Source organism: Furipterus horrens, unplaced genomic scaffold (assembly GCF_987537825.1).
Source record: "Furipterus horrens unplaced genomic scaffold, mFurHor1.1.pri manual_scaffold_4, whole genome shotgun sequence".
Lineage (NCBI taxonomy): Eukaryota > Metazoa > Chordata > Mammalia > Chiroptera > Furipteridae > Furipterus > Furipterus horrens.
Genome location: NW_028327174.1, coordinates 113,234,931 through 113,262,132, shown reverse-complemented (window position 1 = coordinate 113,262,132; position 27,202 = coordinate 113,234,931). Strand labels below are relative to the sequence as shown.

General features: G+C 44.8%; 1 protein-coding gene across 2 annotated transcripts in view; it reads left to right on the top strand.

The window, feature by feature from the left end:
* The window catches only part of IPPK (inositol-pentakisphosphate 2-kinase), a 56,536-nt gene that overhangs the window by 5,050 nt on the left and 24,284 nt on the right, over positions 1-27,202 (top strand). For both annotated transcript variants that reach the window (XM_090273938.1, XM_090273939.1), the window contains exons 2-9: positions 5,014-5,061; positions 7,135-7,230; positions 11,352-11,418; positions 13,373-13,494; positions 14,813-14,902; positions 22,839-22,897; positions 23,432-23,504; positions 26,704-26,983. In XM_090273938.1, coding sequence (XP_090130064.1) covers positions 5,014-5,061; positions 7,135-7,230; positions 11,352-11,418; positions 13,373-13,494; positions 14,813-14,902; positions 22,839-22,897; positions 23,432-23,504; positions 26,704-26,983 — 835 coding nt within the window. The remainder of the gene's footprint in view (positions 1-5,013; positions 5,062-7,134; positions 7,231-11,351; positions 11,419-13,372; positions 13,495-14,812; positions 14,903-22,838; positions 22,898-23,431; positions 23,505-26,703; positions 26,984-27,202) is intronic.

Genomic DNA, 27,202 nt, shown 5'->3' with positions numbered 1-27,202 from the left:
TTATGTTCTTAATCTCACCCCTTTCTCTTCTCTTTCTTTACAATTTGTCCTAGACATTAAGAAGGAGGTATATTTTGAACATCTGCTTTCAGGTACTCGTTTTAAAAGGAAAGGAGTTTTTTCACAACTGGTTGAGACCTGGTGAGATGGCAGAGCCTTGGTGCTTACTGGGTTGGGCAGCAGTCCCAACTCCTTCCTGGGCATCTCCTCGTGGGTTGCTGAAGCAGTCCTGCCCTTTTGCTGTGGGTGGCCCTTGGACTAATGGTGTCTTTCTGTCAATGGGACTGGTAAGATTGATTTCTCACCTATTTCTGCTGTCCATCTGAATGCGTGTTGCTGGCTCCATGGCTGGCATGTCCTGGGGCTGCCAACCCAGCCTGGTCAGGCCCTCACCAGGGGCAGGTGGCGCTCACCTTCCAGAATAGGTGTACCAACTGAGTACTCGTGTTTGTGGGGACTAGCTCTCAGGCTGACACTCAGCTCCCTGGGGCGGACGGTCGTTTCTGGTGACAGTTTTTGGGTGATAAATGGGTCAGGAGAGAATGCAGTTTTCCTGAAGCAGATACAATATGACACTCAGAATTTCTTGGCAGGTCTTGAACAGAATGGTGGAGTCCAAGTTAGGAGTTAGTGCACTTTTGGGGACCGAGTCTCTGGAAAGTTGTCTTGAATTAGGATTTCTGCATATTATCTTCTATTTTTCCTTGAATTCTGATGGAATTGTAGTTCCATGGAAATGATCTTTGGCCGGTTGATGCCCATGATTGAGTGTTGACATGTGCCTGGACATGGGAGGAGATAGTGATACTGGCATACTGTCAACATTGGCTTCCCCAAGTCTGGGCTTGGGGCCAAGCAGGCGACAGGTATTCCAGGTTTTGAGAGGATCGTGTGTTTTCTTTGAGTTGGGTAGGACGTACCAGAGGGGCTGTGGCCTGGGCAGAAGAAGGTTCTGGTCTCCATGGGGCATTCCTTGCTCTCAAGCACATTTTGGTTTAGAAAGCTATACTTTCTGAGCCTCTCAGTTGCCCACCCAGGTCACAAGGCTCCCTTGTCTCCCTCCTCCTGCTGCTCATGGCTTTTTTCTGGGCCCAGCCCAGCTCCCTGACTTCAGTTAGCTCTCTGCTTGACACTTTTTGTGTGTAGGACTGGTTTCCGAAGTCATCCAACTGGAATGAGTCTGCGTGGCTACTGAGGTTCCACAGCATCTCCAGGTTATTTCCTTGGAGAATGGCAGCGTCAAAGGCTCTACTTGTTTAAAAAGTTATTTTTTTCATTCTTGTATATTATATGAATATTATAAAAATTGGAAAACCCAAATAAGCAGGACTTAAAAAAATTGTTGCTCTGGCTGGTGTGGCTTGGTTGGAGCATCGTCCCATGCACCAAAAGGTTGTGGGTGCAATTCTCAGTCAGGGCACCTGCTTGGGTTGTGAGTTTGGTCCCCAGTCAGGGCACAGATAGAGGCAACTGATCAATATTTCTCTCTCACATGGGTGTTTCTCTCTCTCTTTTTCTCCCTTCCTCTAGTCTCAAATATATATATCCCCAAAGGATGAACAATAAGATAAATGTTTTTTTAATATGCTTTATTGATTATGCTATTACAGTTGTCCCAATTTCTTTTCCCTTTGTTCCCCTTCACCCAAGTGAACCGCCTCCCTCCCGTTGTCCCCCTGCCCCTTAGTCCATGCCCATTGGTTGTGAATATAGTTCTTCTCAACATCTTCCTATCTAACTCTACTCTCTCCTACTATGCTTCTTAATTCCTGTACCATCTCCCTCCCCTTCCCTCCCTCCCAGCTGAACTCCCCCCAATATATTCCCCATACCTACAATTCTTTTCCCCCTCTCGTTGCCTACTAGGTTTGCCTTTGTTTCGATTCCCTAGCTTCTGTTGTTGGTTGTTGTGATACAGTTTTCATTTTCATGTTTATAGTTTTGATCCTCTTTCTCCTAAACAAGTACCTTTAACATTTCATATAACAGTGATTTGGATCTGATGAACTCCTTCAATTTTACTTTGTCCTGGAAGCACTTTCTCTGCTCTTCTATTCTGAATGACGGCTTCGCTGGATGGAGTAATTGTGGTTGTAGGTTTTTGATTTTCATTACTTTGAATATTTCTTGCCAGTCCCTTCTTGCCTGCAGAGTTTCTTTTGAGAAATCAGCTGATAGTCTTATTGGGACCCCTTTGTGTGTAATTCTCTTCTTCTCTCTTGTTGCTTTTAATATTCTCTCTTTATCCTTACTTTTTGACATTTTGATGATAATGCGTCTTGATGTAATTCTCCCTGGGTCCAGTTTTTTTGGAACTCTCTGTGCTTCCTGGACCTGTAAGTCTATTTTCGTCCCCAAGTTAGGGAAGTTCTGCTTCATTATTTTTTCACATAATATTTCAATTTCTTGTTCTTTTTCATCTTACGGCAACCCTATGATTCAGATGTTGGCCCGTTTATAACTGTCCCATAGGTTTCTGAGCCTCTTCTCATTTCCCTCACTTTTTGTTTCCTCTTTCTGCACTGGTTGACTGTTTGTTTCTTCCCTATGTTCTGATTTGTTGATTTGATCCCTGGTTTTCTTTCCCTCACCACTTCTTTCGTATGTGTTTTCATTCATTTCAGCAGGACTAGCCTTCATTCCTTCCCCATCTTGTTTTAATATCTGCTGTCAGGTCTGTAAGCATTCTTATAAACAAAGCTCAGAACTGTGCCTCAGAAAGATTTTCTGTCTGCTGATCTGTTAGATCAGATATTTGCTGGCTGTCAGCTGAGTCACTGAGATCTCTATCATGATCTGTGCCATCCTGACAGTTTTGTGTTTGCCTTTGCTTCTTGGGCAGTGCTGTCACACCTATGCTATAGGGGGTGGAGTCCTGTGCACTCATCACTACAGGGCAACCCTTCTCACCACACTGTGGCGTTTTGTGTGGGGGTGGGGGTCCAAGATGGATTCCTGTCGTTCACTCTCTGCTGAGAGACTGGGAGCTTCTTCCTCCATTTCCGCCCCCTCCGGCCTTCACAGTCTGAGGCAATGGAGGTCTGCCTTCCCCGGCATTAGAATCACGAGCTGAGGGGTCTCGTCTGCAGCCGGGGTGCTCCCCAGGTGTTTCTTGCCTCTTTTTAAATACAGGTGTCTGTGCTTACAGCCTTCCCGCCATCGCCACTGCTGCCACCGCCAGCACAGCTTGACCTCTCTGGCCCAGCTTCTCCCCTCCTACCCTTGCAGACGAGAACCACTTCTTTTTAACTTCATACATTGGATTTCCATGTAGCTTTATTTTCTGGAACTTCTGATTATATCTGGTTTTGTGGTAGATGTATTCCTTCTTAGTTGTGGAGGGAGATGGAGCGTGTCAGTATAGGTCTCCGCCTTGGCTGGAAGTCAATAAGATAAATGTTTAAAAAAAAATTTGTTATCCCAATTGTTGCTGCCTAGAGATGCTGTTACCTGTGCTGAAGTCCTTTCAAACATTTAGTACAAAATGAGTGTTCACATGCTATATTTAAACATTTTTATTTTACATACTTTTAAGAATGAAATGTAACAAGCCTACAGAACAGTGCTGAGATTATACATGCATCTGTGGTTTGATTATTACAAAAGTACATGGACCCATAATCCCATAACCAGCCCCTTCTATAACTTTTCTCAGGGACCTTTCCACCTGCCTGAGGAGTGATCACCAGCTTTGTCTTACCTGCTTTTGAATATCACGCATATAAAAGTGTACCTGTACATCATCCTCATAAATATTAGGTCTTTCTGGAAGGTATCCAGCCATGTACTATGAAAAATAGAGACATCTATTGAAGGACATACAAGATACAAGAAACATTGTACATAGGACAGTGACGCCTCAGTCCCCTTAAAAGTAGGCACCTTGGGTCCTCACACAGTTCTCCCAGTCACCATCAGGTACCTTGTTGTATTTTCCTGAATCTCATCGACGGTCTGAAATCTCTTCCCTTTCAAAGGTGATTTTAGTTTTGACAAAAGCCAGAAGTTACAGGGCACCAAATCTGGGGCTGTAGGGGGGTGAGTCATCTGGGTGATTTGATATTTCGCCAAAGAACTCTGTAGGAGACATGATGCATGAGCAGCTGCTTTGTCATGATGAAGCTGCCAATCACCAGTTACCCATAGCTGCAGCCTTCTGAATCATCCTGATAGTTTCTGAGAAGGAATTTTCAAGCTTAACATAAAATTTGATGAAGATTTGTTGCTCTGCTCCTCAGTCATTTGACTGTGATGGCCACACAGTACACGCACTCACTCAATGGTGTCTACCGCCCCCCACTGACTAGTACAGTGAAGTCATCATTGTTCACGCATGCACATTCCAGTCCACTCTCCTTGGCTTCCAGGTTACATTGATGTCGAGCAAACCATTCTCTTTGTATTAACTATGGCTGGACTTTTTCCAGACAGACCTCATCTAATACACACACAATGATATATGCACACATATACACACACATATGTGTACATATATATACACATACACGTGTAATTATATATAAAAATGGGCACATTCTATAAGTCCTAGTCTATGACCTTTTTCATCTGTATCTGTAAATAAAGAAATTCCTATTTTTTTGTCAGTGATGGCACTGTATTCCACAGTCTGGAATGTGTCCCCCTGTATTTAACCATCTCGGTATTGATGGACATTTAGGTTGTTTTTCCATTTTATTTAGAAGTATAAACAGTACTTTTATATGAGTAGCTAAAATCTTTTGTACATCTTTATTTCCTCATGATAAATTCCAAGGAGTACACTGGCTAGGTCAGAGGGCACATGTTTTCCTGGTAATATGTGTGACATAGTGCTGGGCCCCCTCCCTGGAGGCACTGGGTATTTCACGCTAATGGGCTGTCTATGGAGTTTGTGACCTCTAAGCTGCTGAAGACAGCCCCCAAGCGGCCTGAGCAGCCTTCTTCACAGCCATGCACCCTTCTCCCTGGGCTTTGGGCTCATACTAATGAGACTTTGTTTTTATTTTCCAATAGCGTTGTATAGTACTGCGTTTTCTGAAGTTTCCTCCTAACAGGAAGAAGGTAAGATCTGTGTGATTTGACTTCCAGTCCTTGAAGCAATTACTTAAGAAAACTTTGATTTTATTTGTGTTATAGAAACATTAATGCTAACTGTAGAAATTTAAACATGACACAGGCATTCAGTGCAGAAAGTGGTGTGTCCCTGATTCCTTCAGATGCAGTGCTTTGACTTGCTGGGGTCACTGTGGGTTGCTGTGGTGAGTCCCTGGGTGCTGAGCTGGGAGTCACCCTGTTCAGTTCCAAGAGCCTTCCTGGTTGTCCAGGACCCGCAAGACCAGGTCTCAGCTTTCCTGTGGTGATTTCCTTACACCCTACCGCCTGTGTTTTCCCATTTTTGGAATTGTATCTATGAAAATAAAGCCTGTGATGCTGCCCAGTGTTACAAGTCACAACAGGCAGTTCAGATCTGCTGAGTCATCCAAGCAAAGTACTGTGGATACCCTCAGAAAGCTGTTGCTGTTCTGTAGCACACCTACTGACAACTGAGTTACAGTGTGTCTCTACCTGGAGTGGGATGTCACTAGTGTTTATCTAAACCTCAGTGGTTGCAGGGGTCAATTAGGAGAGCCTTATGGAACCCTTCCTCTTTTGTAGTCCTGGGGGGAGGGAGAGAAGCACAGGAGCTGGTGTGAGCTCTGCTCCAAAGCACAGGCTCTTATCTTAAAAGGGGAGGAAAGGCAGGAGTGGGGTTAGGGGGTAGGTGACTGCCCTCACAGTGGGGATGGGGCATGGGTGGTTGGGTGGTGAGTGGAAATTGGGCAGAAGATCATTGTATAGGAGGGGTGCCTCACTGCTTCATTTGAGTTAGGGGGAGACAGCCAGAAAGGGAGGGGAGGTGACTGCTTATGGCACTGGTGGTAGCCAGCGGTGGAAGTGAAGGACACACTCAGTGGTTAGCTGCATAGAAAGAGAAGAGGGGTTTGTGGAAGAAAGCAAGGGGGCTGCTGCCATGAGATATGGGGGTGTTTTTTGCAGTGTAGAGAAGGATAGCAAAAGACAGGAGGACACAAATGGAGGGTCGCCCTTCCTCAGGTGCTAAAGAGAACTGTGCAGGGTGCTGTGTTTCTGTGGACTCCAAGTGGAAACTAGAACCATCTGCAAGGCTGCCTCTAGCCCCCTCCTTCCCCATGTAGTATCTGCAGAGCCCAGATTCAGTGAAGGGCCGGAGTTCCCTAGATGCCTCTGTCAGTTTTTCCTATTTTGTTTTATTGAGGCAGTGTCCTCCAAGGCAACAATTTGCCTTTATTTATTATATAAATGGCATGGTGTGATACCAGCTGCGTTACCAGTGGGGAATTGTGTGGTAATTCTGTTATCAAAAAGAGCTTTTTGTCAGAAGCTCAGTGACCACAGCTGTATGGAGCCACTGGGTGTGTTCTGGGCTTTTCTGTTGGGCTTCATTCGCATGCAGTCACACTGCAGTGCCCCAGGACTCAGGCTCTGGTCTGCACCTGTAACAGGTGCAGATGGCAGCTCAGGTCAGGACCTTTCTAGAGCTCAAGCCATATGTCAGGCAACTTCTGACCTGACTGTGATGAGAAGAGCCCTCTCGTCCCTTAGAGAGACCTGTGTTAGACCCTTTGGACTTGTCGCTTCGGGCCAGAGGAGGGACACAGCGCTGACTTCCTGTCTCACCCAAATCTCACAGCTTGTTGGCTCTTTTAAGAACATTGTACTCGGGATAAAATATTTTATTCTCTATTTAGAGGTTGAAGAATAAAGTCTAAATAAATGCTAGTGATTTTTGGACAGGAGAGATTTTCAAAGTCCAATTCCTCGGAAGGTGTGCATGGGCTGCTGGTGGACCCATAAGAGTTCCTGGCAGGGTTGGGGGTGGGCACAGGTGTGGGCCACAGGGGCCTGGATAGAAGACAGAGGTGGGTCTGGGGGACCAAGAGCACAGAAACTCAGATGGGCTCGGTGGAAGAGTCTTCCAAGTCCAGGGCCATCCTCTTCTGTTTGTGGCTACAGACGTGGCAGCCCTTTAACGGGTTCTTGATGGTGTCAGAGTCCACGCTACTACTTCCTTGGAGGTCTTGGTCATTAAGGTCTTCCTGTGCTTCTTTTTTACAGAACTCAGAAGAAATATTTCAGCACCTACAAAACATAGTAGACTTTGGCAAAAATGTCATGAAAGAGTTTTTGGGGGAGAACTGTGTTCATTGTGGGGTAAGTGATGTTTATGTAATATAAATTCATGGACAAGATCTGTATCAAAAATACCAACTTCTCAATTATAGTTTGGAACTTTGTGCTTAATGATAACTATTCACATTAGTTACACAGTTTCCAGGTGTTTCTCATTTGCTGCACTGAGAGGTAGTAGAATGGATAGTATTTTCCCATTTTCTAGCTGAAAAGCCTGAAGTACAGAGAGACCATGTGAAACCCCTGCTTGCCAGGACACTCAGTCTCCTCCACTCTGCCTTCATGGAGACACCCAGCTTGGGGAGGGCTCCGGAGTAAGGTCCAGACAGTATCCCTGGTCCCTGTGCATGTGGGTGGTCTTCTCTGCTCTTTCTCTCTCTCTGGTCTTGGTACCTGAGAGGAGTGCGTGTCACAGGTGAGGTCTGCAACTTGGACACTCAGGGAGGGGCAGTGCAGGGAGACACAGCAACTGTTGACCACACCTGGGATGGCTGCTAGGCTTCTGCTGTCCTTGCTGCTTGTCTTAGATCAGAGCCCTATTCAGACCAGCAGGTTTGTCACTTTGAACACAGAAAACACTGCTTCCTTGTTGCACATACTGTATCTTGTGTCCATTCTGAGAAAAATGATACTAAGGAGGTTAAAGGAAAGTTTTTTTTTGAAGCTTAAGGATTGCTTGGCAAAGTAGAATTTAAATGGCTCTGACAGCAAAACATCCTCCAAGAAGGGTCCTTTGACAAACTTAGGATATACTGTGGGTAGTGCTGCCAGGCACTCTCAGGGCTGCAGACCCCTTTACAGGGTGGCCCAACCATGCAGCAGGCAGGCTAGACTCACCACAGGGCTCTGAGAATCCTTGAGATTCAGCCCTGGTTCCTCTAGCACTTGATCTGAGAGATGACCTGGCTCAGAGTTGTGTCTGTCATTTCCACAGCATCCTGGTTGCTTTACAGGTCAGCCTTAGGCAGTGTGGTAGGGACAACACAGGAGCTAGAGTCACTGGGCCATCCTTGGTTGTGGCAGTACACTCAATGAGGTCTTTAGCTGTCCAGTTGAATTGTGAGAGCCCCATGTCTCTGAGATGCCTGCGCTGGGTGCTGCCTGCTTCTTGGCCTTGATGGTGTTTGAGTGAACGTGGGTATGCCGATACCAGTTTCCTTCTTGAGGAGAGAGTGTTTGTCTGGCCAGGTGGGAGCATTTCCTTTTATCACAGCATCCGGAGCTCTAGACCTCTCCCCTGAAAGGGTCACAGGGAGGAAGGGTGGTGGTTAGCTTGGGTCCAGCCAAGGATGGCCTGGCAAGTGGGAACAGCATCGGGATGTTCCTCTAAACCCAGGGCACACATGCCCTGGCTCCAGGTTTGGTTCTGTTTGTCCACAGTGGATGGGGCTCTGGGCATGTGAGGTGAGGCTGCAAGTTCACATTCTGGGAACATTCATCTCATTGACATGCCTCCTCCACACGAAAAGAACACCAGAGTGAATACAACCTTTCTTTCCTCCAGGTGGACATGATGTCCCCAGGGGACTGCCACTGAGGCCCTGGCCAGTCTCTGATCTGCACAAGACCATGCACAGGGAAAACCAGCATGTATAAATGCCAGTGTTTTCTCTGACCACTGACATGAAGTAGGGCATAGTGGACCCTTGGTGAGCATTTCCCTCCTCTGTAGCCTGGGACAAGATATAGACCAGCCCAGTGGTGAGAGCAGGAGGCCCAGACAGAGTGACAGACACACCTCTTGTGTCCCGTCTGCCACTAGTCCTATCCAGCTGGTTTGGGGACTGGTCTGGTCCAATCTCCATGTGAGCTAGAGGTTAGGAAATGGGGAAGAGGCTCTTTCTTTCATGCCTACAGCTATTTGCATCTTAAATACTGGTAGTAGTTGAGACACTGATGGAATTTTAGAAGTTTACGTCACTTTTGTGGACCCACTTTTTGTGAATGTCCCTGGGTGGCCTTGACTTCCCACATCGTTTTAATTTTTTTTAAATTATTTTATTTACTTATTTTTAGAGAGAAGGGAAGGGAGGGAGAAAGAGAAGGGGAGAAACATTGACATGAAAAAGAAACATTGATAGATTGTGTCTTGGAGGCACCCCGAGTGGGTATTGAACCCACAACCCAGGCATGTGCTCCAACCAGGAATCGAACCAGCGACCCTTCGCTTTGCAGGGCAACACACACCCAATGGAGCCATACTGGTCAGGGCTCAACTTCCCACTTTAACTTGACATAATGGAAGCATTAGCCAGGCCACCGTACATGATGAGTGAGGGGATGCCATTCTCCTGAGAGAGCTTCTAGAAGACTAGATGTGCTGCTCACCTCCCAGTCCCCCTCCAGTCTTGGTGGCACTTTGTCTTTTTCTGCAGCCATCCCTTCATCCCTTTGAGGGCAGATGCTTGTCAGCAGGGAAGCCATTAGGGCCATACCTTTCAAGTTACACTCCCCTGAGAGGAATTGTGTGGTCTTAACTATAATTTTTCCTAAGTTAGTACTTTGTGCAGATGCTAACAAAGTGCCCTGCTGATGATCACCATCTTCCCAGGGTTCTGTAGGTGCTGTCTGTCTGTCCATGACATGGTTTACATGGTTCATGAGTCTGAATCAAGGGTTGGTAAATGTAGCCAAATGTTAGAAAGGATGCCTACTTTAAACATTTTATTCTGACTTAAAACACAAATAGAACTCACTATGAAATCAGAAATTTAAAGTTGCTTAAAGAAATAGTTCTACTTTTACCTTGGTGACTGGACTTAGGCAGAGCAGTTCATTGATGCTGTGTCAGAGTAGTTGAGCCACTTTTGACTCCAAACTTGATTCCGTCTGCTCCTCTCCACGTTTTTGTCACTGCCTTGATGTTGCAGCATGGGCCATGACTTCCTTTCCCAGCTGGAGAGCATCACAACTTCTATGTGGAGGTAGACCTTAGACCTGACCTTCCTGCGTTGCCTCTGGAGTGTGTAGGGCTAGGTGTTTCTTTGAGAGATAAACTAGATGCAGTTCTTTATCTTCCCTACACAGCATCCCTTAGCTGCAATCTGCCTAATGCATACCTTTGGTTTTTTTAAGTGGAGTGAGGAGAACTTGGGCTTTGTGAGATGGTCTAAGTTTTGAATTTTCAAGTTTTTATAAGTCCCACTCTTTTCCATTCTTTCATCTTACCTAATTCAGAACTAACTTTTCAGCAATTCACTTTTTGTCCCTTTATAGCATGTGTAGGTAAATGACAAAATCACAAGATAAGTTGGCACAGCAGACTGGGAAGTAAATGATTGACTGGATCAGGGTTGACTGCAGAAGCATGTCTGTATGACAGGATGGCCTCAGGCCTGAGGGCAGGTCAGCCACAGGCTGGTGCTGACCCACAGGGTGGGACAAGGTAGGATGGAGAAGGCATGGTCTGTCAGACTTTAGGGTCTTGGCATTCACATTCTAGGCTGGTCTCTTGTGTCCTGTTGGGACTCTGAAGAAGTCAGAAATCTGTCACCCTGGAAACACGATGAAGATGGTGAGCAATATGGATTAAAAACTTACTTCAGAAAATTGCAAAGAAACAGCAAAGTGGAGGGAAGTTGCTCTTCGTTTTTCACCCAGATGCACTGCATATTGGACCACCTTGAGTCATATGGCTAATGAGCACACAGGAAGTCTCACTTGGAGGTTAATATTTGCTCAGACCCTTTCCCTTGAGCTGTTTCTCAGGTGGGAGTGTGAGAAGCCTCAGGTTGTCTGTGGAGACAGCTGGTGAGGAATGTTGTGCTGGCAGAGAACTGCCGTAGGCCTTCCTTTGCAGTCCGCAGACACCATGAGGACAGGGACAAGGTCTCAGTGAAGACAGAGGAGGTGGTTTGTGGAGACTATGGGTGATGTGGGGCATGCTGCTGATCACCACCACTGTGGACACCAGCTGCTCTGAATGCATGAAAAACACATGTCTCTGTTTCATCTGGACATGTCCTTAAAATAGAACAGCTTTATGCCGAAGTTCACATCTGAGTATTTTTTTTAATGTGCTAAAATATGCATTACATAAAGTGTACAATTTTAACCATCTTTAAGTGTGTGGTTCTGTGGCATTAAGTACGTTCACATTGTTGTGCAGCCCCGTACTGAGTATTTTGTATTTATCCTTACAGGAAGTGGTTCAGCTGCCTTTAGATTTTGTGAAACAGCTTTGTTTAAAGATACAGTCTGAAAGACCAGGTAAGGGTTTCTAACTTATAAATTTTCTTTGTAATTTAAAATATCCCATTTGAAAAGTGTTTGACATTATTACTCTTATTAGGTAGATGCAGTTTCTTTTGCCAGAAACTTATCAGGGGTAGAAATCTCAAGAGCTCGTGAAGACAGTTCTGGGCATCAGATACCCAGGTCACTGCAGAGAATATATGACCAAGAACTAATTAATAAAAACAAATACGCATTTGGGAGAAAGAGGAAACTGAAGGACTTAGGGGAAACTTAGGGAAGAGATGGTGGGCTCATAGGGAGGCCTGGAGGAGTCAAAAGGAAAGCCTGGATAGACCCAAACCACAGAAGATGGGCCAGGCCTTAGCAGGTTTGCAGCTGGAGGACCTTTTCCCAGAGCTGAGATTCACCCAGCTTGCTGATCCCCTTGGGGGAAGACAGGAGATGAGTTCTGTGGGCAGTGCCTGCCCTCATCATCTCATATATTTTCCACACCTCCTGTGTTTCTCATATATCTCCCCCCATACCTCAAGTATCTTTACCCCTTCACCTTCCATACCCTACCCATATCACCTCACATACCTTTCCCCACCTTACGTATCTCTCCCTATTACCTCACATGCCTTCTCTATCACCTCATGTACCTTCTTACACTTGGTCGTGGCTCTAATAACAGAAACCATGTCAAAGTCTTTTCTTTCACACTCAGAGACAAAGATGTGAAGTCTGTGTTATTGAGAATGGATATGCCTCCTCTTAAAGCACAGCCAGGCAGTCCAGGTGTGCAGCTGGCCAATATAAAATTCTTTCCTTACTTGATTAGGAAATGAAAGCTAACAGGGCACCATGCCTTGGAGCCTCAGGTGCAAGGAGCACTGATGAGCGGGGCTCTGTGTTTGGAAACAACTAACAAGAGGGAAGGAAGTTGTAGCCACATTAAAGGCAGGACCGGCTCTTGGCTCTGTTGTCCTCATCTAGACTAAGACTGAGACTTGCCCTAGGCTTCTGCCATCCAGCTGTAATGCTGTTCAGTATTGTTATTTTATTTTATAATTAGCAATTAAATTGGTACTAGTTAACAGTAATAAGAATTATCTCCCCATAGTAATAATGACTCATACTCAGGTTTGTTATGTGAAAGGAGGAAAGTCAACTTCACCTGGGGTCTGGAGGCCACATCTGTGTTTTGTGACTGTCTACAGTACAGCTTTTAGCAGTTAGCACTAAGGAAATAGCGATGCTTGAGTATTCTGAAAGAATTAGCAAGACAAAGGTAGAGGCTGATCCCTCCTACCTCTCTGAGTTTCTGGGTAAGGGACTCACAGAATTGGGGGTCAGTCCCCAAGACCACCCTCATTTCTGATGACAACTGAACCTTTGGAGATCCCTAAGAACAACCTCAGGATCTGATAATTTGCTAGAAGGACCCATAGAACTTACTGTTATCTTCATGGTTAAACCTCATCACAGTTAAGGGATACAGATTAAGACCAGCTAATTGAAGAGGCACTAGGGGCAGGTCCAGGGAAACCGGCATGAGCTTCCAGGTGTCCTTTCCCACTGGAGTTGGGCGAACGGTGCTTCCTTCCTCCAGCAACAGTGTTGTGACCACATGGAGGAATGCCAAGCATGGAGGCTGCCCAAGCCTCAGTGTCAGGGTTTTGGGAGGGTGGGGGGGGAACTGGCCATGCAGACACAGTTGACTAGCTGCCCTCAGTCTCCAGCCTTCTGGAGGTTGAGCTGATATTGTGAGACCCAAACCCCCATCATGAATCACAGTGTTACATTCATGTGACTCAAAGGCCCCAGAACATTCCTCAGGTAGGACACTTCAAGGATTAAGAGCTGGAGGCCACAGCCAGCCCTTTTAGGCAAGACTGACCTTTCCTCAACAGGACTTTGTCAAGTTTGTGTGGGATCATCTTGTATCTCGCACTAATCCTCAGGTATTTTTCTTGCTGTTTTCTAGAATCTCGCTGTGATAAGGACCTGGATACTCTCAGTGGTTACGCTCTGTGCCTTCCCAATTTAGCCAGGCTTCAGACCTACCATTTTGCTGAGCACCGACCAATTCTGTGTGTAGAGATCAAGGTGAAGTTTTGTCAAGGGGAAAGTGGTGTGGAGAGAAGGGAGAGGTGGGTTCAGGTTGTAAATCCTTGGTACCTGCCTAGAGCACACTTTCCCACAGAAGCTCCTGTGTTTCTCACACTGGGCCTCACAGCTCCTTCTCTAGGACCTCCAACTCCTAGAGACTCAGCTTGCGTCCTTCTCCTTCAATGTGTGCCCCCTGCACTTTCCTGCTCTGGTTTCTCCCACTGGCCAGACCCAAGGGACATGGTTCCCCAGGCCCCCAGATTTAGGTACTTCCATGGGGATTTGGCCAGGGCTCTTCCCTCCCTGTTTTCTTTGGAAGGTGCAGCTCTCCAGGCCCCCATGACCTTCCCTGCCATCCCCTCTTGGCAACGTGGTGACACTGCATGCTGCGGTCCAGGAGGCCAGTTTGAGGGTTGCCCTTCAGACTGGGTGGCACTCTGTTCCTTTGCTTCTGTCCTGCTCAGTAGAGACCTCCTCAGAGGCACAGGAACCTGTGTGACACTCAAGGCCCTGGTTTGTCATGACCAGAAGTCCTGAGTGGAGGCGACAAAGGGCATCACCCTTCTAGTGGAGAGAAGTGAGTGCTGGGTAAGAGCCAGGCCACTAGCTTCAGCTCTGCTGTACAATGTCCAGTATGGCTGTGTAGGTCTTCCTCAGGAAGCTTCCCAGATGTCCCAGGCCGTTGTTTGTCTCCTTTGTACAAATCTCTGTGGTGGGGATTTCTGGGTCATACCCTTGGCTCTGAGCACTCACAGCCTCTGTGCTCAATGGAGCCTAATGATCTGTTTCCCCATCAGAGGGTGAATGTCTTGGGCATCACAAATGATTATGGTATGTTCTTCATTGCCCCAGTGCAAAGCACAGGTCTCATATATTATACGTGCCCAGAAACCATGACTTCTAAAAGGGAACTGGGGTTCCAGACATTCTGGGAGCTTAGCAACCATTAGATGGGCACCTTCTTATTCACAAATTCTTGTCAGAGGGAACGAGAATCATGCTTCTTGGAGCTGGGAGCATGGGCGACTCTGCACTCCTGGAGTTTTTCCAGTCTTGTTCTGTTTTGAAAACACAAAGTGACTCTGTGTTGTACTTTTCAATCCCAACAATTGAGGAACCGTGTTCTCCCAGTGAGAGTTCTGACTCTCTAGCAGCAGAGAGATGTTTTCACAGTGTGATGAGGGAAGCATCAGTTCCTTTGGGGATGTTTCTAACACTGGCAGCTTCTCCTCAGTGTTGCCTTGTAATGAGTTATGTCTGCTGAAAGGTACGTGATTTCTCCTTAAGCAGTTTTTCTTCCTTATTTATTTTGCAGCCAAAATGTGGGTTTATTCCTTTTTCCAGCAATGTGACGCATGAGACGAAACATAAGGTGTGCCGTTACTGCATGCATCAGCACCTCAAGGTGAGGAGAGCCAACCAGTCCAAGTCCCTCCCTGAAGAGATATCTGAAGGGTGGTTGGGCCTGAGGTGTGACCACCTAGAGTTTTCCAAAGAGTAAAAGAAAATGTAGATATTTATTACTTACTTTTTATTTCACAAGTACTTCATGTTAACCTTTTCATTTTGTTTTGTTTTAAATTGGGATAAAATTCACATACCCTAAGATTCACCCTTTTAAAGTGTATAATTTAGTATATTTACGAAGTTGTGCAGCTGTCACCGCTATCTATAAATCCAGAACGTTTTCATCACTTCAAAAAGAAATTTTGTCCCCAGGAGCAGTTACTGCAATCCCCTGTGCTGCCAGCGAACCACCTGTCTGTCTGGATTTGCCTATTTTAGACATTTCATATGAATGAAATCATACAATATGTGGCCTTTTATGACTGTTTTCTTTCACTCAGTATAATCATATTGAGGTTCATCCATGTTGTAGCATATATCAGAACTTCATCCTTTTATGGCTGATTAATATTCCATTGTACTGGAACATTTTGTTCATCCATTCATCTATTGATGAACATGTGGGTTATTTTTGTCTTTTGGTTGTTGTAAATAATACTGGTATAAACATGTGTACAAGTACTTGTTTGAATCCCTGTTTTCAGTTTTCTTGGGTAGATTCCTTGGTTGGAATTACTGGGTTTTAGGGAAGTTCTATGTTTAACTTTTGGAGGTAACATCAAACTATTTTCCCCAGCTGCTGCACTATTTTGTATTCCTACCAGCAATGTATGAATGTTCTGATTTCTTCACATCTTTGCCAACCATTGTTGGTATCCCTGTTTGTGAATATAGCCATCCTGATGAGTGTGCAGTGGTATCTCATTGTGGTTTTCATTTGCATTTCTCTAACAGTGGTGTTGAGCATCTTTTCATGTGCTTATTGTGCCATTTGAATCTTTGGAGAAATGTCTATTCAGATTCTTTGTGCATTTTGAATTGGTTTGTTTTTCTGTCGTAGAGTTTTATGTGTTCTTTATATATTCCAGATATTAACCTCTTATCAGATACATGGTTTGCAAATATTCTTTCCTCTTCTGTCCCTTGCCTTTTTACTCTGATGGTAGTGTCCTTTGATGTACAAAGTTTTTACTTTTGATAAAGTCCAGTTTGTCTACTTTTTCGTTTGTTGCTTTTGCTTTTGGTATCATATCTAAAAAATTGTTGCCTAATCCAAGGTCACGAAGCTTTTCTCCTATGTGTTCTTCTAAGAGTTTTATAATTTTAGCTCTTACATTTAGGTATTTGACCCATTTTGAATGTTTAACATCGTTCTTTTACATATGGATGTCCAGTTTTTCCAGAACCATTTGTTGAAAAGGCTATTCTTTCTCCATTGAATGGACTTGACACCCTTATCAAAGATCTTTTGGACATATATGTGATGGATTATTTCTGGGCTCTTTTCTGTTTTATTGGTCTATATGTTTGTCCTTATACCAGTACTACACTCCTTAAAAAAAAAGATTTTATATATTTATTTTTAGAGGGGAAGGGAGGGAGAGAGAGAGGGAGAGAAACATTGATATGTGAGAGACACATTGATTGGTTGACTCTCACACACCCTCAACTGGGGACCTGGCTTGCAACCCAGGCATGTGCTCTGACTGGGAATTGAACCAGCACCCTCTTGGTTTGCAGGCTGGCACTCAATCCACTGAGCCACACCAGCCAGGGCCATACTACAGTCTTTTTTTTTTTTTTTTAAACATTGGAATGTATCACTTTATTTTTATTTTTTTAAAAAATTATTTATTTATTTGTTTATTTATTTTTAGAGAGAGAGGGGAAAGGAGAACAAGAGGGAGAGAAACATCACTGTGTGGTTGTCTCTCACTTGCACTCCCAACTGGGGACCTGATGTGCAACCTAGTCATGTGCCCTGACTGGGAATCGAACCAGCGACATTTGGTTTGCAGGCTGACACTCAATCCACTGAGCCACAGCAGCCAAGGGGGAATACTACAGTCTTTTGATTTCTGTAGCTTTGTAGTGAGTTTTGAAATCAGGACGTGTTAGTCCTCTGGCTTTGTTCTTTTTCAAGATTGTTTAGGCAGTTTGGTGGCCCTATACAATTACATGTGAATTTGGGGATTGGATTTTTCATTTTTGCGAAACATGACTTGTACCCTGTAACCTTGCCGAATTTCTTATTAGCTGTAGTAGTTCTCTTGTGGATTCTTTGGAATTTTTAATGTACAGGATCATGTCATTTGTGAATAGAGAGTTTTATCCCCTCCTTTCCAATTTAGTTGCCTTTAGCTTCTGTTTCCTCAAAGAAATCAGCTGGGATATTTGATAGGGATTCCACTGAATTGCAGGTCAACTTGGGAGGTATTGCTATCTTAACAGTATTAATACTCTGAACAGCAGGCTGTTTTCCCATTTATTTAGGTCTTTAATTTCTTTCACTGTTGTTTTATATTATAGTTTACAGTGTATAAGTCTTATACTTCTTTTGTTAAATTTATTCCTAAGTATTTTATTAATTTGGATGCTATTGTACATGGAGTTTTATTTCATTTTCAGATTTATTGCATAGCAATATAATTGATTTTTAAAATTTATATATATATATATTTTTTTTTTTTTTTTTATTTGAGAGAGGGGGAAAGAGAGAAGCATTGATTTGTTGTTCCACTTACTTATGCTTTCATTGGTTGTTCTTTGTATGTGCCCTGACTGGGGACTGGACCCGCAACCTTAGAGTATTGGGACAATGCTCTAACCAACTGAGTTACCCAGCCAGAGCTCTAAAAAATATATATGTTTTTAGTTGTGGTGAAAAACACATAACATAAAATTCAGCATCTTAACCATTATAGTTCACTGGCATTAAGTACATTTACATCAGGGTACAACCATTACCATCATCCATCTCTAGAACTTTTTTTTTTCCTCAAGTATCATTTTTTAATTATTATTATTATTTTTTAGATTGTATTTATTTATTTTCAGAGCGAGGGGAAGGGAGGGAGAAAGAGAGGGAAACATCAATGTGTGGTTGCCTCTCACGCGCCCCCAACTGGGGACCTGGCGTGCAACCCAGGCATGTGCCCTGACTGGGAATCGAACCAGCGACACTTCGTTCTCAGGCCAACGCTCAATCCACTGAGCCACAGCAGCCAGGGCTTCTAGAACTTCTTCTTCTTGCAAAACTGAACCTCTATACCCAGTCCCTGGGAACCACCATTGTAGTTTTTATCTCTGTGAATTTGACTACTGCTGGTACCTTATATGTGGAATTGTACAATATTCGTCCTGTTGTAACTGGCTAATTTTCACTTAAGAGTAATGTCCTCAAGCTTCATCCATGTGTGTATCAGAATTTCTTTCCTTTTGAAGGATGAATAATCCATTGAACTTGGGTTGCTTCCATCTTTTCGCTCTTGTGAGTAATACTGCTATGAAGATGAGTGTACAAATAGCTCTTTGAGACTGCTTTCAGTTTTTTTGAGGATATTCCCAGAAGTAGAATTGCTAGACCACATTGTAATTCTGTTTTTCTTTATGAGGAGCCACCATTCTCTTGTCCACAGCATCTGCACCATTTTACATTTCCATTACAGTGCTCAGAAATTCTAATTTCCCCACATCCTCACAAGGCTTGTTTTCCTTTTTTGATAGTCATGAGAAATAGAATTCATTTTGTATATATATATATATATATATTTTTTTTTTTAATGAACAGGCTTATTTCTTAGGTATCGTGCACAACAACAAACGTGGCATCCACTCACTGCCTATTCACACTGTGTCCCCACTCTCATCCTTGTTCAGGGTACTTTCACAGTTGGGCTATTTCCCTTCTGAAGGTGGCTGTAGCTAGTGACAGGTGTGATGTTAACAGCTCCTCCTTAGACTGTTAACTGTAGTCAACTGCCAAAGTTCTGATGGAGGACAGGGAATACAATGGAGATAGAATGCCTTCTCTAGTAACTCTTCATGTGGCCAACTTCTCACTCACTTCCTCTGAAGCATTTCTTCTGTTCCTTTCCATTGGAGCAACTACTGGTCCAACTCCCCAAAAGCCAAGACAGGGGCTGGACTTTCTTTTGCGTAGTTCATTTACACTTAAGACCCAGTCCATCAGAAAAAAATGCAGCCTCGATCACCATTGACCTGGCAACCTTATCTTGTATATTTTTTAGAGTTCAGTGGAAAAATAGGAATAATTCTAGGTATTCTAAGCAGAAAATAGAGGAAGACGAGTGTTTATAGAGACTCATTGGGAAACTGGAGGAGTAAGCCGTAGGTTGATCTCCAAAAATCAGAACATCAGAGAACTGACCCAGCAGGGGAGCTCCAGCCTTTACTATATCAGTAATGTGAGGGAGAATCAGGATAGAGACACCGAGTTCCAGAACACCCTGCATAGCTGCAGTCCAGGAATCAGGAAATCCCCATAGGCTTTAACTGTCTCCAGAGAACCACAGAATAAAGACTGGACTCTGGACATCTGAAGAAAAAAAAACCCTCACAGAATTAGTACCTACTGTGTGCAGCATATTGATCTTTAATGCTGTTACCATTGATGAACTTGCTTAGTTGCCTTTATTTTATTTTTTTGATGGTTTCTTGGGGTTTTCTATATACATGATCAGATCACTTGCAAATAGAGATAGTTCTAGTTCTTTCTTTCCAACCTAGATGCTTTTTATTTGTTTTTCTTCCCTACTTACTCTGATTAGAACTTGTGGTACAACATTGTATAGAAGTAGTAAGAACCCTGTTTCTGATCTTATGGGGGGAGCTTTCAGTGTTTCACCATTGAGTATGATGTTAACTATGAGTTTGTCATAGATGTTCTTGGGTGTTTTTTTCAAATCATGAAAGTATATTGGATTTTGTCAAGTACTTGTCTTACATCATGAGGTATTTTCCTCCCTCTATTAGCATGGTAAATTACATTGATTTTCATATGTTGAACCACTCTTGTATGTCTGGGATAAATCCCACTTGATTGTAGATGGATACTCCCTTTAATATGCTGCTGAATTTTATTTGTTAGCTTTTGTTAAGGATTTTTTCTTAATGGTCTGTAGTTTTTCTTATTTTTTCTAATAATGTTTTTGTCTGGTTTTGTTATCAGCATAATAACTGGCTTTATAGAATGAATTAGGAAGTGTTTCCTTCTCTCCACTCTTCAGTTTTTTGGAAGTCCGAGTATTGGTGTTGATTCTTCTTTAAACATTTGATATAATTCACTAGTGAAGCCATCTTGGTCATGAGGTTTCCTTTGTTGGTGGATTTTTTAAAATTGCTTTTAGAGAAAGAGGAAGGGTCGGGGGGGGGCGTAGGGGAGGAGGAAGGGAGAGATAGAGAGAGAAACATTGATCCTGTTACTCCACTCATTCATGCATTCATTGCTTGACGTGTATGTGCTGTGACCTGTGATTAAACCTCCAACCTTGGTGCATCAGGACGAAGCTCCAATCTGCTGAGCCAGGACTGTTGGTAGATTTTTGATTACTGATTCAGTTTCTTATTATCAGTCTTTGGACAGTTTTTTATGATGCATCTAGGTGTGCATCTCTTGAATTTTATCGTCTTGCCTACTCAGATCTATTGTTAAACCCTTCTAATGACTTTTTCATTTTTGTACTTTACAACTACAGAATATTTGATTCCTTTTTATAAATTTGGTTTCTGTTGATATTCTTTCTTCGTTAAGACATTATTGTCCTTGTTTCCTTTAGGTCTTTGTCTTGGTTTCCTTTAGCTCTAAGCAGATTAAATTAAAGTCTTGGTATGTTAAATCCAGTGTCAGCTTCCTCAGAGACAGCCTATTGCTTGCTTTTTTTCTTGAACGTATGGATTATACTTTCTTGTTTTTCACATGTCTTGTAATGATTTGCTAAAAATGGGCATTTAAAGTAATATAATGTAGCTGCTCCGGAAATTAGATTCTACAACCTCTCTAGGATTTGTTATTGCTGCTTGCTGTAATTGTTACTGTTTTTTTAAGTAACTTTTCTATGCTAATTTTGAGAAGTCTGCATTTTTGTTGTGTGTAGCCTGTGAATTCTCTGCTCCATTAGATTGTGGGCAGCTAATGATTTGAAGAGATTTTCTTAAATGCCTGGAACCAGTAACTTTCTCAGTCTTTGCCAAGAGGCTCTGTGTGCGTTGCTGAGGCCTGCCATCAGCCCTCAGCAGGAGAGTTGCAACTCTGCCTTAGCCTTCACTCTCACAGAGCCTCAGGTCTGCAGGATGGGAGGGCCTTTCCAGGTCTTTCCAGAACCTGTGCATGGCCTTCCTATGCCCAAGGTATGTTGAAGTTTTTCAAAGCCCTGTGTACATCTCACTCCTCAGCTTTTTGTTTTAGCTTTAGGATTAGCCTGTTGTGTGCCACCACTGTTATCCACTGTCTCTGGCAGCCGTTAAGTTGGAACAGTTGCCTCTGAATAGTTTTCATAAATGCCCCTGGGAAACAGTGCCCTTTTTGTACCTGGTAAGCTCTGAGACAGGTCAGTGAAGACAGGAAACCAGGAGATTGGTCAGATACTGAGGATTCCCTGGGAATGAGGCTTTGGAGTAGCTTCTGCCCTGTTCAGCCCCCTCTGGAGGCTGCCAGGCTTCTTTTTTCACCACCATTGGGCTATTGGTTTTCAGTGTTCCCTTGGAACTAGAAAGGGGTGGGAATAGGGCATTAAAAGTGCCACAAAGCTCAGTTCTTACTTATATTTGGCTGCTTTTCTTGAACAAATGCTCCCCAGATTGCTGCAAGACTGGTTAATTTTCAGAGTTACAAAAATTTTAATTGATTCTTACACTTTTTGCCAGTTTTCTCATTGCCCATATGGAGGAGTGACTTTCTAAAGGTTCTTACTCCACCATTTTTACTGACTTAATTCCTACTCATAACATATGGAGTTGTATGAATTAGGTCACCTGCCTTCTGGAAGTAACTCATGTTGTCAGTTTGTACATCCTTCCAGACTTCTTCCTGTGCCAACAAAAATAAACATGTTATCCAGTAGAGATGAGGTGATGCCTGTCTCTACACATGTTCTAATGTGTGTTCACATGTGCATGTATGCACATTTCTAAAGCAAATATGGGATCTTGCCATATGTAATTGTCCTGCTAATTCTTTTTTTTGCTTAAATAATCCTTGAGGATTTTTTGTTGTCCATCCTTCAAGGTTTTTTCTTTGGATATTTGGGTATATGCATGTGATGTGCACACACACACACACACACACACGTATATGTATTTTTTAAATTTTTTTAGCAAAAGTGACATTATATTTTGTTCTGCAAGTTGCTTTTTGACTTGAATAAATCTTGGTGATTTTAGCTCTACCTCTGTTAGTAGCTGCTTGTCATTCATTCATTCCTTCATTTAGCATGTGTCCTGCTGTGTCCTGGCCCCTGAGAGCAGCTGTGCTGTGACTTACTTATTTTTTTCTAGGTCTTCCTGTTACAGTGAGGCAGCAGTGAACATCTTGGATCTTGTGATTTCTTGTAGATTTGCCAAGTCAGGGGATACCCACCTTTTAAGTTATGATGGAAACCAGCAAGTTGCCTTTCAAAAGGTTGTGCCAATTTATCTTCTTATCAGCAACATGAAATTACTTATTAGTCACATCTTCCCCTTCCATATCAGATTTGTTTATCTGATTACCAAAGTTTAGCCATGTCTTTTTAAAAATGTGCTTGCTGGTTTCCTGCTTGTGGAGGGCTGGGCTGGCAGCCAACGTGAGGCTCTTAGAGGAGGACCAAGGTTTCCTGGGGTTGGAGTCAAGCCCTTCATCCCAGCTAGTGATGTGCACCCGGAGATGGTGACATCTGGGACCTTCGTCATCTTAGTTACTTTGGCTGTTCTGTGCTATAGTTAGCCCAGTGCTGTTTCAATCAAATTGTTGACACAATGTGGTGGTTTCTTAACAGGTGGCAACTGGGAAATGGAAGCAGATAAGTAAATACTGTCCCCTCGATCTCTACTCAGGGTAAGAGAACACTTCTACTTTGTGCCAAGTGCTATCTTCCTTGAGAGTGTTTTGTGTGTTGGGGACCATGGGTGGGGTATTCTCTGATGTGGGATGATGTTCTCTGAGGGGGAGTTGGTGGGTGTTCTGTGAGGTGGGAATGATGAGTGTATGTTCTCTGAGGTGTGTGGGGGGTATGAGTGTGGGGGTGGGGCAGGCATTTTGTGAGGTGGGGACTACTGGCCTGTGTATAGCCAGGCCCTGGGTAGATCTCAGGTTTTTGCCTGAGGTCAGGGTTGCCTCTATTGATTTCTGCAAGTTACCTGGCAGAGCCAGCAGTTGGGAAGATGTTGCCATGTGAAGAGGGCTGAGAGCAGGGTGTGGATTTGGGGCAGTGATGGGGGTGCCTCTTCAAGGAGGGCTGGGGACAATGCAGCTTCTTAACCCAAAAACTCGGAGACCTGGAGCAGGAGCTCCTGGGCATGTCTCTGGAGCCACAGGCAAGTAAATGCAAAGACTGCTTCTAATTCTATCAATAATCCTTTCCCCATTTAGAAATAAACAGAGAATGTACTTTGCCTTGAAAAGCTTATTGCAGGAGGCACAGAACAACTTAAAGATATTTAAGGTAAGAGTTGCTGCTTTTTTTTGGCTTTTTTAGGGGGAGCTCAGTCTGGACTGAGCTGGGTGCACTCATGGATGGCACTCTGATCCCTTTGACCTTGCAGATGGGGACGTCTGGGCTGGGTGTGCCTTGGCATGGTTTTTTGGGTCCATTTTCCAAGTCCCATTCCATGAGCACAACATCCTGTGATTCCTCTGGTGTGTGATGTTGACTCCTTGACCACTAGGTGGCCTCAGGCTCCCCTGACACACAGACCTGACTGGTTCTTGGATGAGGATGGCCCTGGCGTGGTCAGGCTGCATCTCAGGCGTCCTTCTGTGCATCTCTGTGGCCTGTATGGTTGAGGTGGGAGAAGTCACTAGGATGACACAGTGGCACAACCTAGAGGGTGGCCACACCTATGCATTTGCTCCCAGTTAACTTAGGGAGCTTGTAATTTGAGTACCTTTTTGTCAATGAGTAAATTTTGTCCTGTCCTTGCAGGGAAATGGTTTATCTATCATCCAGCCCAGACACCCTCAGCTTTCTCCTTGCCACTTGCAGCTGGCACTGTCTTTGGGCTCTCTGTGGTCACCTGGCCCGGTGCTAGTAGCAGTTGGGCCTCAGGGGTGGGTGCAGAAAGAGGAGAGGATGGCTTGCCCAGATTTGGTGGAGAGCTACTTGTGACCACTCTTGGAAATGTGTCCCCAGGGGTCCCCCTCGTCATCTCCTTTTCTCTTTGCCACTGACTCTGTCCTCCAACCCAGTTATGTCCTAATTAAGTATGACATGTGAGTTTGTGACAGGCTAGTAGTCATCAGATCTGTGGAGAAGTAGGGCTGTTGGTTCTGGACACATTGTGTCCTCTATGTCCTGCTCTGTGTGGACAGCTCTGTTCTGCACACTGATGCCCCTCAAAAGGGCGCTGGATGGGGTGGGGGCAGGGGCTTTTCCCCATCTGACTCAGAAACCTGATCAGAGTGAATTGACTTTACCCTGTCTGCCTCTACTTTTCCAAATCTAGAAAAGGAGGATGTATTCAAAATCAGTTTATATTTTTAATTTTTACGAAGAGTTCAGGAATCTTATGTTTACATTTGAAAGGTAAGTTTCCTTTCATCTGGGGATTTATTTAGAACCTATAGTAAGGCTGGCATTTTGCCTCTAGTGGACCCTTTTCTGACAGCCCCTCCTGGACTGGACTGTCAAGCCCACACTTAAGCTGAGTGGTAGGTGTGGCTTGGCCCCTGGATAGACTGCTCTATCCTGGGCCTATGGCCTGGGCCTGAGAACTTGAATGTTGCTTCTGTGGAACTGAGCATGGAAAAAAATTCAGAGGTTGAGATAATAGGTTCAAAAGAATGGCTTTTGAAAATAATACCTGGAGCAATGCAGTGCATTTTTGTAAATGCTGTAACTACTAATGAGCAAGCTCTGGTTCTGAATCTCAAGCCTTCCGTTGTTGTGAAGTTCCAGGTGTGGAAGTTTCCTGGGTCATGATTGGTGCTGCCATTATGTTGTCTGTCCGAATGTTCATAGGCTCCAGGGCTGTGGCTCTCTCCAGCCCGACACTGGTCACTTGTGAAACTTGCAGGGGTGCACTTGGGATAGTCACGGAGCCTGGGTTAATGGCTCTCCTGCAAATGTCACATGAGGTCCTGGAGCAACTGTAATTGTATATGTAAAACTCCCCTGTATCTGGATTCCAGACACTGGGGAAAAGAGGCCTTCTGCTTCCAGGGGTTACTCAGCCATGCATGGGCTAGGAGGAGGGATCAGTTTCAATGGAGGCTGAGGCTGCAGCCCATGATTCCTGGCTTCAGTTCATACTTCTCGGCCTGCTTTCCTCCTGGGAGCTACTGTCTTCCCTTTGCCTGGCACACCCTCCTCCCACTATAAAACTGATCTCAAGGGTCACTGTCTCTTGATGACTTTCCTAGACCTATGGCTGGCAGTGGCCTTAGTTGTGTCCCCATCACCTTGGACACCCACATTGTGAGCTCTAACAGTGGAAAGAGGGCCTTCCCAGCAGAGGCATCATGCTGCTGAATACTGGGACCTTGCTGAGGGAGGAATGTCCTGTCTACATTTCTTGCTGGATTGAGCTGACTTCCACCTGCTACCTAGAGGCAGAGCAGAAATCATCCTCATCAATATTACTTGCTGTTGCATAATAGCCACTTGTTATCTTACAGCTTCTGTGGCTGGGAACAAGGGAACAGTATGGCTGGTTCTGGCCCAGGGTCTTTTTTGAGGCTATGTCTCATCAGAAAACTTGGTTAGGACCAGAGTCTGTGCTCCCAGGATGGTGCCCCAGCCTTGGCCTAGACAGGAGCCTTTGTTCCTGGCCATGAGGGGCTCCATGGGGCTGTCAGCATGGCTGCTATGATCTGAGAATAGAGTCAACAAGATGGCTGGGGATATGCTGTCACTCTGCCCTTTTTCTGTTGGTCACACAGACCAGACCTCTGTTCTGTGGTGAGGACTACAAAGTATGAGTATCGAGGGATGGGGCCATTAGGAACCATCCTGGAGGCTATTGACCACACCATCTCACAGATGAGGCAAGAGGTTTGCTGCTTTACCAGGGTTGGCTGCTGCTTAGGGGTGTGGGAACTAGGGTTCTCTCAGGGGCTTTTCCACCAGACACCACAGACCCTGTACAAGTCACAGGGTTGGGCCCACTGGGCATCCCTTTCTACCGCCCTGGGAACATTGGTACCACAAAGAGTTTCTTTGCTGAACTTGGTTTTAGAAGGCAAAATGACCTCAAAGATGAAGGTTTCCACACTAGTAATGCTGGTAGACTCACCCACCCAAGCAGGAACCTGGCCTGGCCTTTTGAAAAGGACAGAAGCACTCTGGAAAACTGGCTATCTGTAGATGTCCACACTGGCCTAGGAGTCTTCTTGCTCAGGGTCTGACTGACATTGTGTGTACCTCAGGAGCATGAGTATCACTCAGCCATTTGAATATGAGGCTGCCAGTGAGGGTTTGTGTTTCAGATCGGGACTTCCTTTTCCACCTTCTAGTGGGTTCCTCCTCTGGGTCGGTGACAGGATGCATGAGAGTGGGTTTCCCCGTAGGCTGCAGTGTGCAGCGACACCAGTTGGGGCATGTGGATGACGTTAGGTCACTTTGCTTTCCCAGTGGGTAGGGGCAAAGGTGCTTTCCTGTCTGCTTATTGGAGGTGACACTTCCCTGTCCTTTTTCCTTCTTCAAGAATGGGGAGCTGATCTATGGCTGCAAGGATGCCCGCAGCCCTGTGGCCGACTGGAGTGAACTTGCTTATCACCTGAAACCTTTCTTCTTCCCATCCAATGGCCTGGCCAGTGGGCCCCACTGCACAAGGGCTGTGATCCGGGAGCTGGTGCGTGTCATCACACGAGTGCTGCTCAGTGGCTCAGACAAGAGCCAGACAGGTGCCCTGAGGCTGGGGCCAGGGTCGCGCGGCCCATGCGTCTGTGAAGCCAGCCCTTTCAGCCGGAGCCTGCGTCATCAAGGTAGGGTGGGCGTGTGGGCAGAGCCTGGGCAGAGCCTGAGTGCAGCCTGCTGGGTTCCTTCCTGGCCTCACAGAGCTTCTGCAGGAGCAACCTGGGCCCCAACAGTGCTCCCCAAAGCCGGCCTCCCTGCCCCTCAGGCCTAGGTGGGGAGATTCCCTTTCTCATCTTTGATCTGGATTTGTAAAGTGCAGCACAGGTTTGGGCTGTATGGTTTTCCCT